The sequence below is a fragment of the Malus domestica genome, chromosome 02 (genome assembly GCF_042453785.1).
Source record: "Malus domestica chromosome 02, GDT2T_hap1".
In the NCBI taxonomy this organism is placed as follows: domain Eukaryota; kingdom Viridiplantae; phylum Streptophyta; class Magnoliopsida; order Rosales; family Rosaceae; genus Malus; species Malus domestica.
Window position 1 is genome coordinate 4,350,073 of NC_091662.1, and position 18,688 is coordinate 4,368,760.

Below are 18,688 nucleotides of genomic sequence, written 5' to 3' on the forward strand. Positions count from 1 at the left end.
AGCTGCGCCCTTCCTCACTAGGCAAATGAACCATATAATAGTTTCCAAAAAAAAAAAAAAAAAAAAGAACCTTATAGTACACCAAGATGGATGTTATACACGTTGGAGTTTGAGCAGAATTCTTTTTGTTATTTCATTGTCTCACATTGCTAGAATTGAAAAGTTTATAATATAACAATGTTCACGTATGAACTTGAGAAACGACATACTACCGGTTGGGCGGGAAAGTGTGAAGTGAAAGAGAGGAAAGGAAGAAAGAAACGAACACGAAAGGACAAGGACTATCCAATAGATTATAAACAATGATTTATTGGGGTGATTACAGTTATTCAATTATCAATAATGCATTATTTTAGTTTGGAATTTGGAAGCATTTGAGAAGTAACATGACAACAACCACGTAATAAACAAAAGTGATTGGAAAAAAGACCGAAATGTGAAATAATAATTAAAAACAACTATTCAAGATTAGTGATAAATGATTCAACCATTTACAAGATATGAATTTAGAACAACAATCTATTAGATCGTTGTATTAATTATTAAGTGGTGCTCTAATATAATAGATCCAAATGGGGACGGACCGTATAATACACCCAAATGAACAACAATCTATTAGTTTTTAGGCTCCACTGCTAAAAACTAAAGCAAAATAGGCATTAGGATTAAACTTGTATTATCTATCTTTCCTTACTAGTCAAATGAACCATACAATACACCCAAATGGATGCCATCATGCCATATATAAACAATGTTTTGAAATGACAAGGTAGCTAACGCCGTCATTTTATATTTGTAAGCAACAACCCTAAATCTTATTGGAGCTAATTAACTAATGTATTTATTAGACAGTTGCATTCCTTAGCAAGTGGTTAACTATTTTTGTTTAGTTTAGTAGTCAGGTCGTAATTAATTAGTCAAATGAACCATATAATACACCCAAATGGATACCATATATGCATATATAAACAATGTTTTCAAAGGATGAAATGACTTTCTTGCCGGTATGGGGGAAGAGGAAAGAAACTAGTGTTGTGTTTGACTCATATATTTGTGTGTAATTATGAGTCATGTGTTGACAACAATTGAAGACCATGTGAATGCTACAAGGAAATGGCAGCAACCTTGACTTTGTGTGCATGCTTTCGGAGTAGTGGCCAAATGTGGCCAAATCTACCTTCGGCTAATAGTGGAAGATAGTGGAAGACAATGATGATGTTTGCTTGAGATTCTTTTCTTTGGCCTTTTTCTGTTTCCCATTTGAATGCCACGTGAGTGGCTATGGGGTTTGATTAAAAGGCAAAGCAGGGAGCATGATACATCATGATTGTGTTTGTGAAAAAAGGGAAAGTTGATTCCTTTTTGCTTTTGCTATTTATTTGCTAAGAACCGAAGAGAGCTAGAGTAAAGTGAGAAGCATACAAGGGGAAGAGCATTCGGCTCTCCCATGGGAAAGGTTGAATATGAGTTGAGAGAAAATCAAGAGAGCTAGAGTGAAAAGTATTCTAGTGAAAGAACTCTTGGGGTAGAGTGAGGTTCTTGGGAAAATTCTATGAGTGGATGTACAAGGGATTTGGGATTGGGTTATGTCGATTTAACTCATGTGTACTTGTACTGTTATTCTCATAGTGAAGAGCAATATCTCTCCGGGGATGTAGGCAGGTTTTTGCCGAACCTCGTAAATTTCTCGGTGTCTTTATTTTTTGTATTTTATTCTGTTCAACTGAGTGTGATTATGGTGAGGTTGTAATTTGAATATCGATTCCGCACTAACGAACGGGCCAAGGCACAACAACTAGCACAAAATTGCAGACCCTATCGATCCATTATAATAAATTTCAATGGTCCAAGTTGTAAGTTAATTGTGCAAGATAAAAACTTATTTACAATTATCAACTTAACCACGTACCTATGGAAGACATCGTCTTGGAAAACTAGGATTAAGAACTGAAGTTCTCCTGCAACTCTACACAACTGAAAGCAAGGCTTGCTCAATGGGGCTTGAGTTTTCTATAAACTTGCGTATTTAGTGGAGAGAGCAGGGACCTCATTTTTATACATGGAATTCAATAAGGATCCCTCCCATTAAGTGATCCTTATCAAAGAGTAGCATTATCACCGTAAAACACTTATGCATTATATCAGTTAAAAGAGTTTTAGTTTTATTGGGAATGTATCTGAGTTGAAACTGTAAAGATATACAACTCCTGATAAGTCTACCACAAGTGTCAATCCTTATCTCCTTATCATTCCACATGTCTTTAATCAAATCACCAAGTGTTTGCTCTCATATAGAACTTACACAAGTCTCATGTAATTTCATCTAACTTATTTTCTACAACAGTAAATATATTTTAATGGCTCCGGTTTTCACATGCCAGTCAGTCACACGCTCAACTCCTCAACGTTCGGGCTTAGTGGCTCGAAGAGAGCTTCCACTTCACTCTGATTCACATCCCTCTTACTTTGACGGGTTCCACTTCGGATTCTGCATTGACAAAAAACAGAAGCAAAAGATAACGATCTGTTCTGATACAAGGAAAGTAAGATGATTGTATAACTGTAGGTCTAGTAGAGGCTGTAATGGTTTATGTTGCAGCAACTCCGTCAGCAAGTGATTTTATAGTAAGGAATCTTGAGCATGATTAACGAACCTGATCCTTGTCCACCAAAACTGCCTGCACACCTTCAGCAAAATCATTCCGCAAAGACGATCTTATAGCACCGCGATATTCAGTTTTCATCACACCAGTTAGCTGGTATGGATCAAGTAAAGCACATGTTACTCGCTCAGAAAAAGTGAAATCTACAATTCAAAATTTATCAAAAGGATGCAACCATGCGATGAATGAAACGAAAAGGTAGAAAGTAAGACTCACTGGATAATTGATTGTCATTTTTCCCAAGCGCAGATGCAACTTTGGAGAAGTAATTTTGCGTCAAATAAAGTGAAAGAGGAGCACCCTTTCCAAGACCTTGAAGAGCTTCATTAGCCCACTCCACCGCTGCAACAGAAACAATTTGGTAGAAAATACTTGACAGCCACGTACAAGCCTCTCAATAGAAGAGTAAGACAGATTTCACTTCATCATCGATAAACAAATGGCGGTGACAAACTTACCAGTAGCATCGAAACTCTGCTGCTTTTTAAGTTCATCAATTGTCACAAGAACCGACTTATTTGCACCAAATGCTGAAGTTATTTGAGGTAAAAGACTCCTGAGCTGCGCTTCGAATCTGGGTTGCTGCTGAATTTTGCCACATTTGTAATTGACAACATCGACAATTGTCTCTGGGACAAGGCAATAGTACCTTCGTAATGATCCGGTACCGACCGTGGCCCGATAGGCCAATACTAAAGGCCATTGTTATGCCCATGAAGCTTATACGTGGCTGTCATGCCCAACACGTAAATAGCATACTCTACTACTGTATTACATTGTGAGGATTTTATCCAAAATTAATTTACCGTGAGTGAATAAGCTGAAAGATTATGTACGACTTTAATTATGCTAAGAGTGAAGAGGCAATTTTCACCAACCTCCAGTTAAGAATTTGGGACTCACAAATAACTACCCAATATGCTTTTCCCTCGTGCATTTCGTTCATGGTTCGATATTTTGGTGTCCTAGGACCCTGACATGACAAGTTCTAACTTTTGCTCAATTTCTTGACGAAACAATGACATTTAGCCTTACGGCACGGCAATGTTCCGGGCTTAGAATATGGGTTGGGTTCCGTTACAGCTCCAACACTAATTAGCACTGTAGAGAAGGAAATAAAAAGACAACTTTGGATTTCTTACAACGTAGTGAGTCTCTCGACATGGCTCCTGCTGTTTTGTTCTTATTTCACGTCATGTTTCTCGAGCTTGGTGTTTCCGGTTGCAAATTTTGGTTCGCCGGTGTAGTGCACAGGGGAGGGGTTTGTCTCGCATTGTTCCAAGCAGTTAGAGGCGGTTGACAAGAAAGAAAAAAAATGAATGTAGAAAGAAAACATACAAGTTTTAATATATACGTAGTAGATCCAGATCAGATTTTTGGAAACACATCACATAGTAGTTAAAACTGTTGTGCTAGGATAACACCAAATCCGTTGGAACAAACTCAAGCTAACTCACAGGAAATTTATCAAATGAAATGCAAGAACAAAATATTAAAGACACCAAGATTTTAACGAGGTTCCTCTACAGTCAGTGTAACTGGAGTACGTCCTCGGAGCAGTAGGAGCTCACCCAATAATCCACTATCAACCAAATGGGAGTTTACAAAGTGTTGACAATCTCACAACTCATAAGCCCAATACACTCAATAGCTCTCACACACCAAAGAAACAAATAGAGAAAGAAATATAATGAATAATTTCTTTTCTACACATATAGCTCAAAGTTATTACAACAACAACTACTTTGATGGATGATTACTAACCAAAGAGAGCACTTTCTTCTTCTCTTCAAAGAGAAGCTGCAACTCTCTTTTTCTGCTGCTCACTTCTCTCTGAGACTCAGCTCAAAACATAAAATGAGCTCCACACTTTCTACTCACCCTCCGTAGCTTTCTATCTCTTTCTCTTCTCTATAATTAGGCTGCAAAGGCAACCACCAAAACATAAAGGACCAAAACCCATGGGTGTAGAAGAGAAAGTTGCCTTTTCCCTTTTTTCCTCCCCAAAACAAGGAAGGATGTTGTCCACCTTTTCCCTTTCCTTTATAATTTTATAATAGCCGAAAGTGAATGACTTATTTGGCCACTTGGCCACATACTCCAACAATCTCCACCTTGGCCAAGTTCCAAAAGCGCCATGACAAGCCAAAATGCTCCAAAACTCCTACTGCTCAACGCCTTCTTTATATAGGCAAAATGTGAGCCAAGTTCAAGCAATGAACAAACTTGGCTACACCAACAACCTTAGTCAACATATCAGCAGGGTTGTCTTTAGTTGGAATCTTCTGGAGAATGATTTCCCCTTCACCAACAATTTCACGAACAAAGTGATAACGCACATCTATGTGCTTGGTCCTAGCATGATGAACCTGATACTTAGCCAAATAAATGGCACTCTGACTATCACAATGTACCTCTACCTGTTTCTGATCAACCCCCAAATCTCTAATCAGCCCATGTATCCAAATGGCCTCCTTTATAGCTTCAGCAACTGCCATATATTCAGCCTCTGTAGTAGACAAGGCAACAGACGACTGCAAAATGGACATCCAACAAACTGGCCCTTTAGCCATAGTAAACACATAGCCTGTAGTAGACTTCCTTCCATCCAGATCACCTGCATAATCTGAATCAACATAACCAACTGCAAAATGACCAATACCAGAGTCTTCTCTCTCAAAGCATAAACCAACATCTCGAGTACCATGGAGATATCTCAATATCCACTTAGCTGCTTGCCAATGCTCTTTACCTGGATTATGCATATATCGACTCACCATGCCAACTGCATGAGCAATATCTGGTCTAGAGCATACCATTGCATACATCAAACTACCAGCCAAATTTGCATATGGTATATCTTTCATTTGCAGCTTCTCTTTATCAGTTTTAGGACACTGTAGAGAACTCAATTTAAAATGAGGAGCCAAAGGGGTACTAACCGGTTTGGTTGAATCATGAACTCCAAACTTCCGAATCAACTTCTCAAGGTATTGTCTTTGATTCAAACTAACCAAACATTTCGCTCTATCTCTAGTGATCTCCATGCCAAGGATCTTCTTCGCTTCACCAAGATCCTTCATCTCAAACTCATTCTTCATTTGCTTCTTCAATTTCTCAATCTCTTCGACATTCTTTGAGGCAATCAACATATCATCAACATATATCAACAAATAAATGAAAGACCCATCTTGCAACTTCTTGAAGTACACACAATGATCATATTGACTTCTAGAATAATTTTGGCCTCTCATAAATTTATCAAACCTCAAATACCATTGCCTTGGAGATTGCTTCAACCCATAAAGTGATTTCTTCAATTTGCAAAACAAATTTTCCTTCCCTTTCACTATATACCCATCCGGTTGACACATATAAATCTCTTCATTCAAATCACCATGTAGGAAAGCCGTCTTCACATCAAGTTGCACAAGCTCAAGATCATATTGTGCAACAAGAGCTAACATAATGCGAATTGAGGAGTGCTTCACAACCGGAGAAAATATTTCATTGTAGTCAATGCCCTCCTTTTGTGCATACCCTTTAGCAACTAATCTTGCTTTGAATCTCACATTGCTTTTCTCATCAACATCTTCCTTCTTGGCATACACCCATTTGCAACCGATAGCTTTCTTGCCCTTAGGCAATTTAGCTAACTCCCAAGTCTTGTTCTTCAAGAGAGAATTCATCTCATCACCCATGGCATTACACCACCTCTCCTTCTCCTCATTCTCAATGGCTTCCTCGAAATTGGATGGAATCTCATCAGTGATAATAGGAAGAGCAAAAGCAACATAGTCACAATACCGAGCTGGCTTGGTAATTTGTCTTTTTCCTCTGTTCTTGGCAATAGACTCTTGAGGTGAAACTTGCTCTTCAACTTGAATAGAATCTTCAAGTTCAACTTCTTCAACATCCTCATGGTCTCCAACTTCTTCACTTGTAGTGGCTTCGACATCAGCGGAAATAGGATTTAAAGTATCAGAGGTAACTTTCTCAAGCTCCACCTGTTGGACATCTTTCACATTCTTCTCAGAGTCTTTGTACATACTTTCTTCATCAAATGTCACATCTCTGCTAATTACAAGTTTCTTCAATTCTGGGCACCACAACCTGTAACCCTTGACACCACTACTAAAACCAAGAAAGATAGCCTTTTTGGCTCTAGGATCAAGTTTATTTTCAGTTACATGAAAATAAGCAGGTGAACCAAAAATACGAATATGATCATAATCAGAAGAAGGTTTTCCAGTCCATACCTCCATTGGTGTCTTACCCTGAATAGCAGCTGAGGGTAACCGGTTGATGATGTGACATGCATAAGTAACTGCCTCTGCCCAAAATGACTTGCTTAAGCCCGACTGAGACAACATACATCTAACCTTCTCAAGTAAGGTTCGATTCAATCTTTCTGCAACTCCATTTTGTTGTGGAGTTCCCCGAACACTGAAATGTCTCACAATTCCTTCCTCTTTGCAAACTTTAAAGAAAGGGTCGGATGTGTATTCACCACCATTATCCGATCTCAAAATCTTAATCTTTCTCCCAGTCTGGTTCTCAACCATTTTCTTCCAACCCAAGAAAATGCTCAACACCTCACTTTTGTGCTTCATAGTGTAGACCCAAGACCTTCTTGAATAATCATCAACAAAGGTCACGAACCAATGTCTACCACTCAAAGAGGGAGTCTTTGTAGGACCCCAAACATCCGAATGCACATAATCAAGAATGCCCTTCGTCTGATGTACTGCAGTACCAAACTTCACTCTAATTTGCTTCCCCAAGACACAATGCTCGCAGAAATCAAGCTTACAAGTCGTGGCACCTTTTAGAAAACCTTGTTTCACAAGCCCTTGTAGAGCTTTCTCACCGGCATGGCCTAATCTCATATGCCACAGTCTAGTAGCATCAGAATCGGATGTGCCCATATTTTCTGAGACTACAGATGCTTCACCTGTCACAATGCTTCCTTGCAATAGATACAAATGGCCACATCGAGGAGCTTTCATCACAACAAGTGCACCATAAGTAACTTTCAATGTCTGTCCATCTGAATGAAACCTGAAGCCCTTGGATTCCAAAGTACCCAAAGAAATAAGATTTTTCTTCAAATTCGGTACATACCGAACACCTGTCAACTCTTTAACCATGCCATCATGCAACTTCAAACGAACTGTACCAATCCCTTTTGTTGTGCAAGGATTGTCATCTCCCATGAACACAACGCCACCATCAAACTTTTTCAAGCTTGAAAACCAATCCTTGTGAGGAGTCATATGATGAGTACAACCCGTATCCAACACCCACTTAGTAACACAATCAAATGATGAGGAAGTGGTTAAAGCAAAATCAGAAAAAAAAATTCAACCTCAGCAACATTAGCTTCAGAACTTTCTTTGCCTTTGGTCTTCAATTTAGGACAATCTTTCTTCCAATGGCCCTTATTACGACAAAAGGCACATTCATCCATTTCCAAAGGTTTTTTACTTTTAGAGTTTCCTCTAGGTCGAGATTGTGATTTTTTCCTACTAAAAGATGATTTTCTCTCCGATGATCTACCTCTAACAAATAAAGCTTCAAAGGTACTATCATGATTTTTATCTCTATGCCTCATTTCATAATTCATCAAGGCATTTGACACATCTTCAAATTTCACAGTTTCTTTACCATGCATAATAGTGGTAACAAAATGCTCATAAGAGTCCGGCAAGGAATTCAACAATATTAAGGCTTTATCTTCATCCTTAATATCCTCATCTAAATTTAACAAGTCGGCAATCAACTTATTAAAAGCATCAAGGTGTCTAATCATTTTTGTACCTTCTTTGTATTGAAAGCGGTAGAGCTTTTTCTTCAAGTGTAGCCGGTTCTCTGCACTCTTCGTCATATACTTGTCTTCCAATTTTTGCCACAACACACTTGCTACCGTCTCCCGCATCACAAAATACTTCTGAGTTTTTGAAAGGCACAACCGAATTGAAGAGCAAGCCCACAAATTTAATTTCTCCAATTCCGGCTTCGACATAGCTTCTGGCTTCTCTCCCAAAGCGGCAAGTAGATCTTGTTGAGCCAACACATTTTTGACCTCACATTATAACATCCCGAAGTTGTTTGTGCCATCAAACTTTTCCACTTCGAACTTTGCATTTTGCACCGTAGTTCTTGCAAACCCGGAGCTGCTTCCAAAAGGATTTTCATCTTGCCCGTCTGACATCTTTGGCAACTAGACAGTACCCAAGAGCAACCAGTGCTCTGATACCAATTGTTATGCTAGGATAGCACCAAACCCGTTGGAACCAACTCAAGCTAACTCACAGGAAATTTATCAAATGAAATGCAAGAACAAAATATTAAAGACACCAAGATTTTAACGAGGTTCCTCTACAGTCAGTGTAACTGGAGTACGTCCTCAGAGCAGTAGGAGCTCACCCAATAATCCACTATCAACCAAATGGGAGTTTACAAAGTGTTGACAATCTCACAACCCATAAGCCCAATACACTCAATAGCTCTCACACACCAAAGAAACAAATAGAGAAAGAAATATAATGAATAATTTCTTTTCTACACATATAGCTCAAAGCTATTACAACAACAACTACTTTGGTGGATGATTACTAACCAAAGAGAGCACTTTCTTCTTCTCTTCAAAGAGGAGCTGCAACTCTCTTTTTCTGCTGCTCACTTCTCTCTGAGACTCAGCTCAAAACATAAAATGAGCTCCACACTTTCTACTCACCCTCCGTAGCTTTCTATCTCTTTCTCTTCTCTATAATTAGGCTGCAAAGGCAACCACCAAAACATAAAGGACCAAAACCCACGGGTGTAGAAGAGAAAGTTGCCTTTTCCCTTTTTTCCTCCCCAAAACAAGGAAGGATGTTGTCCACCTTTTTCCTTTCCTTTATAATTTTATAATAGCCCGAAAGTGAATGACTTATTTGGCCACTTGGCCACATACTCCAACAAAAACACCCGGCCGTAAATGAAGGGTTTGAGATACCGCCATACTGGCATCCCAGGTGTGAGTTTCTCTCGTATCGAATCACTTATTGTAAGAATATCCGTAGTGAAAGTTAAATACCAGTGTCAGGAAAGGAAGTCGATGATGACAAGAGGGAAATTTGGCTTGAAAAAGGTATGATGTTTGCAACATGCATCACCGGAGTATCAACTTTAAGCTCTCCATCTCTCCGTCATTAAATGTTTCGTAAGCAGCATTGTTAAAGTTCTCTACGTCAGGGGGGAAACTGAAGGTCAGACCAAATGATTCTAGATAAAGTTTTAAACTCAAGGTCAAACCAAATGAAATTAAAAGTTAGGACTTCACAAAACCAATTGAAAATCTGATTCCAAAGTTCCAAACACCCACCAAATGATTCCAGATAAAGTTTAAACTAAAAAACCCAACAGAAACAAAAGCATTGGTGTGGATTAACTGTATCTGATTATCGAACGGATGATACTGAAATACCTAAAAGGCTAAACCCAAGTCAAGCTCCTTCAATCAACAAGAACAAAGTTTATAATATAATAATGTTGGCGTATGGACTTGAGAAACCACAAAATGCCGGTCGGGAAGGTGCAGAGAAGAGTAAGAGAGAGAAAAAGATGAAAGAAACGAACACAAAAGGACAAAGATTATCAAATAGATTGTAACAATGACTTCTTTGGCGGTGATTACAGTTATTCAACCATCAATAATGTTTTATTTTAGGTTGAAATGTGTAAGCATCTAAGAAGTAGCATGGCAACAACCACATAATAAACAAAAGTGATAGGAAAAAAGGACCCAAATGTGAAACGACAACTAAAAACAATTGTCTCGCAAGCCGTCGGGTTTCGCCGGAAAATCTGGGTTTTCGAAGAAAACAAGCGTGCATGAATAAATAGTCCAAAAATCGACCTCAAATCATCACCGGACAGGATTTAACCCATGAATATAAAGGTTAAACGAGAAATCTCACCTGGGTTTTGAGTTTCAAAGCTTGAAACTCTCGGCTCCAAGGGTGGATCACTGAAATGGTGCTCCGATGATGCATGCAAGGATGTATTCGAGTTCCTTGAGTCTCAGGGATTCCAAATATGTGATTTTGGGGCTGGGTTTGTGAGAGAATCGAATTGAGAGCAAGGGTTAAGCTCTCAGAGCTTAGAGAGAGAATGAGAGAATTTGAGAGTTAGAGAGAGAGAGTGAGTGAGAGAGGTACCAAGCAAGGGAAAGAAGGGAGAGATTTGTCACGGGTGAGGGAAAAACAAAAACTGTGGGCCGGGTTTTTGGGTTTGAGAGTCCCACGCCCAAAGATTTGGGCCGGAATGACAAAGCCCAACACGAGGGCATAATCGTAATTTGCACCTATTTTTAGAACGTGTTGTTACAGTTATCCATTGTTATGGCACTGCCGTGGTTCAAATCACGACTGAAAAATGGCAGTATTTGTGTTTGTGTTGCCGAACGAATGATATTGAAATACATAAACCCAAGTCAAGCTTCTTCAATCAACAAGAACAAAGTTTATAATATAATAATGTTGGCGTATGGACTTGAGAAATGACAAAATGCTGGCCGAGATGGTGCAGAGAAGAGTAAGAGACAGAAAAAGAAACGAACACAAAAGTACAAAGACTATCAAATAGATTGTAACAATGACTTATTGGTGGTGATTACAGGTATTCAACCATCAATAATGTTTTATTTTAGGTTGAAATGTGTAAACATCTAAGAAGTAGCATGGCAACAACTACATAATAAACAAAAGTGATAGGAGAAAAGACCCAAATGTGAAATGACAACTAAAAACAATTATTCAACGTGGGTGATAAATGATTCAGCCATTTACAATATTCAAAGGTAGAACCATGATTCACTGGACGGTTGTATTAACTATTAGGAGGTGCTCTAATATAATACATACAAATGGGGGTGGACCACATAATACACCCCAATGGATCGTTTTAAGGTCCTACACTGCTAAAACTATTGCAAATTGCGCATTAGGATTATACTTCTATTAGATGCGCCTTTCCTTACTAGGCAAATGAACCATATAATGCGCCAAGATGGATGTTATACACGTTGGAGTTTGAGCAGAAATTTTTTTGTTATCTCATTGTCTCACATTGCTAGAATTGAAAAGTTTATAATATAATAACGTTCGCATATGAACTTGAGAAACAACATACTTTACTGCCGGCCGATCGGGAATTGAAAAGTTTATTCAAGTTTTCAAGCGACTATTGCACAAAATCAAAGGAAAATTAAAATTAATATCCAAAAGGAATATCTCATAAAAAACAGAAGGAAATCCAAAAACAAATACAAACATAGCATCACCATGTGTAATCGATTGTAGACATGCAAGGGCTGGAGCAGTCTGCTAAACTTTATCTCTAAATAACTAGTCTTGGTTGATTAAAGAAGTCATCTGGTATGGACTTTAAGGGGCCTCTTTCCCAATGCAACCTTATTAACTCTTTGGAAAGATGTTTGCATTCTCCGTTGAGCTTACTTGTAGCGGTTCATTATTCCTTCATCAGGAAATTTTTTCAATTTCTCCAACTCACTTTCCCACACTGATGGGGTTCTTTTAGCCATATAAGAACCTAAAACTTCAAGGGCTAGTGGCAAACCACCAGAGTATGAAACAAACTCCTTTGAGAGTTCAAGATATCCTTCATCAGGCCAACTATTTCCAAAGGCGTGCCAACTAAAGAGCTCCAGCGCTTCTTCTTCATTCATTTCTTTAAGCAGATATATTTTGTCCACTTTCACTTGCTTTAGTAAACGTTCATCTCGTGTCGTTATGATAATTCTACTTCCTGGACCAAACCAATCACGATTTCCAGCTATTGTGTTTAGTTGTTCCACTTTGTCTACATTGTCAATAATGACAAGTACACTTCTATGTTGGAGATGATTTTTTATCAGATTAATACCTCCATCAACACTGGTTACCTTAGACTCGGTCTGTTTCAAGATGTCAGAAATAAGTTTTCCTTGCAAATCAACCAGATCATATTCACTAACATTGGCAAGGAAACTTTTGAATTGGAACTTATGATGAATTTGGTTATAAATGGCTTTGGCAGCTGTTGTTTTACCCAGTCCACCCATCCCCCAAATTCCAACCATGACAACGTCATTTGATCCACCACTTGAAAGATAACTGATAATATCTTGAACGCGAGAATTGATTCCAACCGGGTACTTGGCCACATTTAATTCGTTTGCGCTCGGAAGCCATTCCGTAATGATCTTCCCAACAATTTCTCTAATAAGCTTTGCTTCGTGCCTGAAAATTGAATTCGTAAGCATTAGCGGGACTCAACGAACAGTAGGAGCTACCTGTACATAGACAATTTTCTTTCCTTCATATATATTCTAACTAGCTACTAGCTAGTATGTGATTTTTTGACCAACTTGATAAAAGAAAGAAATTCATTCATTAATTAAACTCCAATTACGGTTTAGGTTTTATATGAGAGGTTAAGGTGTATTAATTAAGCATGTTAATTAATGTTTAATTAGCTTCTGTAAAATGTTAATTAAACATGTTAATTATATGAGAGATTAAGTCATTCACTAAAATGTTTCAAATCTTGAAAAGCAGGTGAATGATTACCCATTGTCAGTGATTTGAAGATGTTGGCCAGACAAATTTGCAGCTTCTGTAAGAGCCTTTCTCCATTGCTTTACCCTTTCCTGTTTAGCTTCACGTTTCTTGTCATCCTTTTCTTCACGGATGCCCTCTTCGTGCTTCTGAAATGCCTGAGCTAAATCTCCGTTTTGCTTCCTAACATGTGAAGGATCAACATGATAGAATATTGGCAAAACACGTCGCCCCAGTTTGTATCTGCACTCCATGATCTTCACCAGCTCGTCAAGACACCAACTCGAGTCCGCATAACTCTTTGAGAAGACAATGATAGAGATCCTCGCCTCTTCGATTGCCCGGAACAGTTCCTCTTTTATTTCTTCCCCTCTTTCTAGATCGTCCTCGTCGATATAAGCCTGGTATCCCCTGTCTGTTAATGCCGCGTGGAGGTGGCCCGTGAAGCCATTGCGTGTGTCTATACCGCTGAAGCTCAAGAACACGTCGTAATTCCAAAGTTTTGACTTGGAGGAGGATGAAGAGGAGGCTTCGTGGGTTGTCATGGCGGTATCCACCGTTATCGCACTGCAGTGGTTCAGATCACGACTGAAAAAGGGCAGTAGTTTTGTTCGTGCTGTCGAACGGATGATCCTGAAATACCTAAACCCAAGTCAAGCTCCTTCAGTCAACAATAACAAAGTTTATAACATAATAATGTTGGCGTATGGACTTGAGAAACGACATAATGTTGGCCGGAAGGTGCAGAGAAAGAGAGAGGAAAAGAGGAACGAAAGGACAAAGACTATCCAAAAGATTCTTGGCTGTGATTACAGCTATTCATAGGAGAAACAACGGACATATTTTCATAGGAGAAACCACCTGCCCATCTTCATTTATAATACATTTCAACGGACATATTTTAATAGGAGAAACAACTTTAGTTTGTACTAGAAATTTTTTGAAATTGTAGGAAAGATTATCTTTGAAATATATAATAGATTGTGTGATTGAAGATTAATACCATTTACATTGAAAATGTTGGAAAAAGTTGTACATACAAAAGATTTTACGATACAATCCACATATAAAAGATGGTAAAATTTTTTCCATCCACATGCATTATGTTATGCAATGAGAATATATATATAACTAAGTTCCAGAATACGTAAACTTCATAAGAATCATAACTTGGAAATTTATTGACAAATTAATCAGATTCAACAGTGGGATAGCAAGGTCGCCTATAAAGTTGTGAAGTCGTGGAAACATGAAGGACAAATAACAAATGAGTTTTGAGAAATTATTCCACAAATGTCATTCTGCAAAATGTATTAAAGACGATTGGTATAAGATTAGCAAAATCATGAGTAGTGTAACAACATCAACAAAATAACTATAAACCATAGTTGAACATGATTCAAATTTCGTTTGCAAAAACAAAAGAAAAAGAAAACAAACTTACAATAATTCCTCCTGAAGTCCTACTCAAAGAGCCAAACTTGAATGCAAGCTTTCTTAAATCTTCGAACAATACAGATAAAAAGGTAACACCTAGTCAGAAATGAACCGAGGTGTGAGCTTTCTAAGAAACCCAGGTGACAAAAACAACAAAATAGAATGGAAAAAGACTTACACTTTTAAGGGATGCTCGAATCTTGATCTAAAATTGGTGGTGGGTCGATTGTTGGTCACCAACTCCAAATGAAGAATTCATCAGAACCTAGAAATTTAAACAAATAATTTTTCAAAATCAACATTTAGTCATTTGCTAAAGACCAGTTACTTGGTTATCATGCATGATGGCTTGCCAAAGACTGAATTAAGGAATGCACAACTTTACTTTTATGATTACTTTCAATGACAGCTAAAAGGTCAGATCCAAATGAAAATAAAACTTAGGACTTCACAAAACCAATTAAAAATCTGATTCCAAAGTTACAAACACCCACCAAATGATTCCAGATAAAGTTTTAAACTCAAGGTCAGACCCAAATGAAATTAAAAGTTAGGACTTCACAAAACCAATTGAAAATCTGATTCCAAAGTTCCAAACACCCACCAAATGATTCCGGAAAAAGTTTAAACTCAAAAACCCAACAAAAACAAAAGCATTGGTGTGAATTAACTGTATCTAATTGAAGAAACTAAAACAAAAGTAAGAAAAGTATATACCTCAAAATGTCAAGCAACTAAGTTCTTCCTCCGACGACCCAAAACTCTGAAAATTCCAAACAAAAAAAAAGGTAAATCCATTAGCAATTCATAGCTTTCAAAATTAGCAAAAACTTGGGCAACAATAGAGATGTGTTGAGAACCATCACTCTTTCTCCTTATGTATTTGAAAAGATATTTTATAAGCAGTTTATGTAGTCATTCTGATCATGTTGCATATAAATTCCTTTTCTACAGAGTTCAAAATATATGGCAGTTTAGCATCTGTTGAATAACATGGTTGAAAGATTTAAAATTGATACATTCACTTTTTATGTGTAAAACTATAACATATAGCTAAAGCTATTGGGTCTATATATCCATATCAATCATGTCGTAATTGAATGTTTATCGATGTAAAAAGATGATTTCAGTCGTGATAACATGTTTCTTGATAGTGTACGCCGAAGTTTGGTCTAAGTAGGATAAAAATCGACCAAAATCTTAACAAGAGACTCTTTTAACTTTTAACCAAAAAATGAGCACCACAATACTACACTTATAAGTTTTATCATGCACAAAATACACAGCACTGTTTGACACTTTTAGAGCAAGAACAATACTTACCAGAAGAAACAACAAAACACTCAAAACCTAGAAACAGAAACACACTTAGGACTCAAACTCCTAAAAAACATGAGAAAGAGAGAGAGTGTGTGAGGAGAGAGAATAAAAAACAATAGTATTTTTTCACACAAACTCGAAATTGCTTATAAAATTACAAATCAAAACAAATGAATGCATATCCCAAATTTCCCTAAATTAAATCTGATTAGTTAAATGTTTGTTGCCCTACAAATGTCGTTACACCTGACAAAGCTTGCCTTGAAGTTGATATTTTGGTCAATCCAGGGGAAAAGGAGTTATTGGTTTTGGAGCAGTTGTCATGTCATGGGGAATACCATCTCCCTGTGGAATGATCTAAAAAAGGACTTACAGCTTCTGGTGGCCATAATAATTTAGGAGGCCCTTGTCTCCAGATTTTCTCAATGACTTTCCTTTCGTAGCTATTGGACCAAACTAAAACTCTAAGTAAGATTGCAACTCTAAGAATTGCTCTGAAGAGATATATACAAACAAAATCAAACTAAAACTAAGCTATTGGAAGAAATTTAGAAAACACAAACACCATTACAACTCAGAGTTAAAGTCAATAGAAACCAAATGGTACAAGTTGAAAGCACCTTGTTTTTCCAGCAAGAAAGCGCCTTGTTTGTAATTCGTGAGAGGTTGGAGAGCGAGAGAAGCCGATTTGGGAGCCAAAGAAAGCGAGGTTGGAGACCGACAGAGGCTGAGAATTGCGAGAGAGAAGAACGGAAAGGAAACGAAAAGCGGAGAAGAAGTCACGATTATCGACGCGTGGGTAGCATTCCGCTATGCCAAAGTACGAAAATGAACGGGGAATGGAGAGCTGGCTGAGGGAGAGAATTCGAGAAGGAATGTTCTGATTTTTAATTGAGAGAGAGAGAGAGAGAGAGAGAGCGGAATGAAGATAATGGAGAAGAGGAGGAATCATTTTAAACGATGATCGACGCGTGGGAAATGAGGGCAAATTTTGTCATTTTGCTGTGAACAGTAGCTTTGTGTTTGAGATTTAGTATAGGTGTATATAATTTGCTGATAAATTTATTATATATTGTATAAATAAATGCATTTTTATACTTAAAATGATACATAATTGTATTGAGATATATAAATTGTAAAATAAAATGATATATAGATTATAAAGTATTAGAACATAATGAAAACATGATGAACAAACATATAATGAGCGTTTATCCAAGTCTTTAACAAGTCTCTATTTTATTGGAAAAACAAAATACAAAATGAGTGGTATCGGTTTTCGGTCTAAATGAAAGTTGCGGCCTAGGCAGGTTTAAGTGGGTTAGGCGAGTTAGGTGGGTGCTTACGCGTTCAAACGCTTAGGGAGTAATTGGGACGGTGGCCAGCCACCTACCGCTAGACAAGGATTTTTAGAACAATAATTACTTGTTCTACTAAATATCCGGGTCCAAGAAAATTATGATCACCCGTTATTCGATCTTAATGCACCGATAAGCGGTTGTTTAACTATTTTGTTAAAATTTCTCCTTTCCTGTTAAATTAAGTGAGTAATAATAATTTTCTTGGATCATGTAATCTTAAAAGAACAGGACTCTATATCACCTGGATAAACATAATCAGGCATAAGAAAATGTTGAAGAATAAAATTTTGTAAACTAAATGACATGGAAGTTATTTATTAGATTATTACTTAAGCATTAATAAACGTGCTCATTCTTATTAGTGACACGTCTTTTCATTTATAAAATTTATTTGATATTTTATTTCTATATATTTATAAAAAACTTCTTTAATTATAAGGGTAACTTAGTAAATTCATAAGCAAATATTTGACTTAAGGGGTTATTTGAAAGTGAATTAAAACCTAAGGGGATGTTAGTGTAATATCTCAAACGTAAGAGGGTTTTGAGAAAACTCGATTAACTTCGGGGGGTATTAGTGTAATTAACAAATGGTATCAATATTATAAAATATTATGCCAAATAAATTAAGTGGCAGATAATCTATACACAGTTTCACTTTAAAAAAGTCTTCTTACATCTTTCTAATGGATATGGACAGTGGAAAAATATCACTTAAATATTGTGCTGTTGATTACACATCTCTCTATATGACTAAGTTCCTTTTCACATTCTTCTCTAAAAAAATGGTTCCTTTTCACATTATTACAATATTTATATTTAAGAGAGTTTCCTTACATCTTCTGATGGATATAGACAGTGGAAAAAGATCACTCCATAATTAAATATTGTATTGTTGATTACGCGTCTCTCTAATCAACTAAGTTCATTTTCACATTCTTCTCTACAAAAAATGGTTCCTTTTCACATTATTACAATTTTTATATTTATATTTTTACAAAAGGGATTTGTCTAAATTAAAATTTTCAAAAAAATTCTTAGAGTGTGTGATAGTGAAACACTCCTTTTGTTATGATTATTACAATATTTATATTTTTACAAAAGGGATTTATCTAAATTAAATTTTTCAAAATTACGAAAAAGATTTGAACTTTCGTGTATATGAATATATGCAGTAAATTGATCATGGCTGAAAATATGGCGATGGTTGTGTTTGTGTTACCTAACAGATGATATTGAAATACCTAAACACAAGTCAAGCTCCTTTAGTCAATAAAAACAAAAGTTTATAATATGATAATGT

General features: G+C 37.0%; 1 protein-coding gene and 1 long non-coding RNA gene across 14 annotated transcripts; both read right to left on the reverse strand.

Moving 5' to 3' along the window:
- Positions 1–2,211: 2,211 nt before the first annotated feature.
- LOC139188748 (uncharacterized) lies at positions 2,212–3,982 on the reverse strand. Its single transcript, XR_011571993.1, has 4 exons — positions 3,122–3,982; positions 2,880–3,005; positions 2,655–2,756; positions 2,212–2,488 (listed from the first exon to the last, which is right to left on the reverse strand). It is a non-coding gene; the product is annotated as an uncharacterized lncRNA (long non-coding RNA).
- A 7,858-nt stretch (positions 3,983–11,840) lies between these two features.
- On the reverse strand, positions 11,841–16,948 carry LOC139188670 (disease resistance protein RPV1-like). Of its 13 annotated transcripts, none has more exons than XM_070806344.1 (6): positions 16,645–16,948; positions 15,422–15,467; positions 14,883–14,969; positions 14,712–14,763; positions 13,280–13,900; positions 11,841–12,949 (listed from the first exon to the last, which is right to left on the reverse strand). In XM_070806344.1, the coding sequence occupies exons 5-6, from the start codon at positions 13,810–13,812 to the stop codon at positions 12,163–12,165; spliced, it is 1,320 nt and encodes a 439-aa protein (XP_070662445.1). In that variant the 5' UTR covers positions 13,813–13,900; positions 14,712–14,763; positions 14,883–14,969; positions 15,422–15,467; positions 16,645–16,948; the 3' UTR covers positions 11,841–12,162. The 13 variants fall into 13 exon arrangements, with proteins under 13 accessions (XP_070662445.1, XP_070662443.1, XP_070662431.1 ...); XM_070806342.1 differs by having other exon boundaries at positions 13,280–13,909; XM_070806330.1 differs by having other exon boundaries at positions 14,712–14,770.
- Between the last annotated feature and the right edge of the window lie 1,740 nt (positions 16,949–18,688).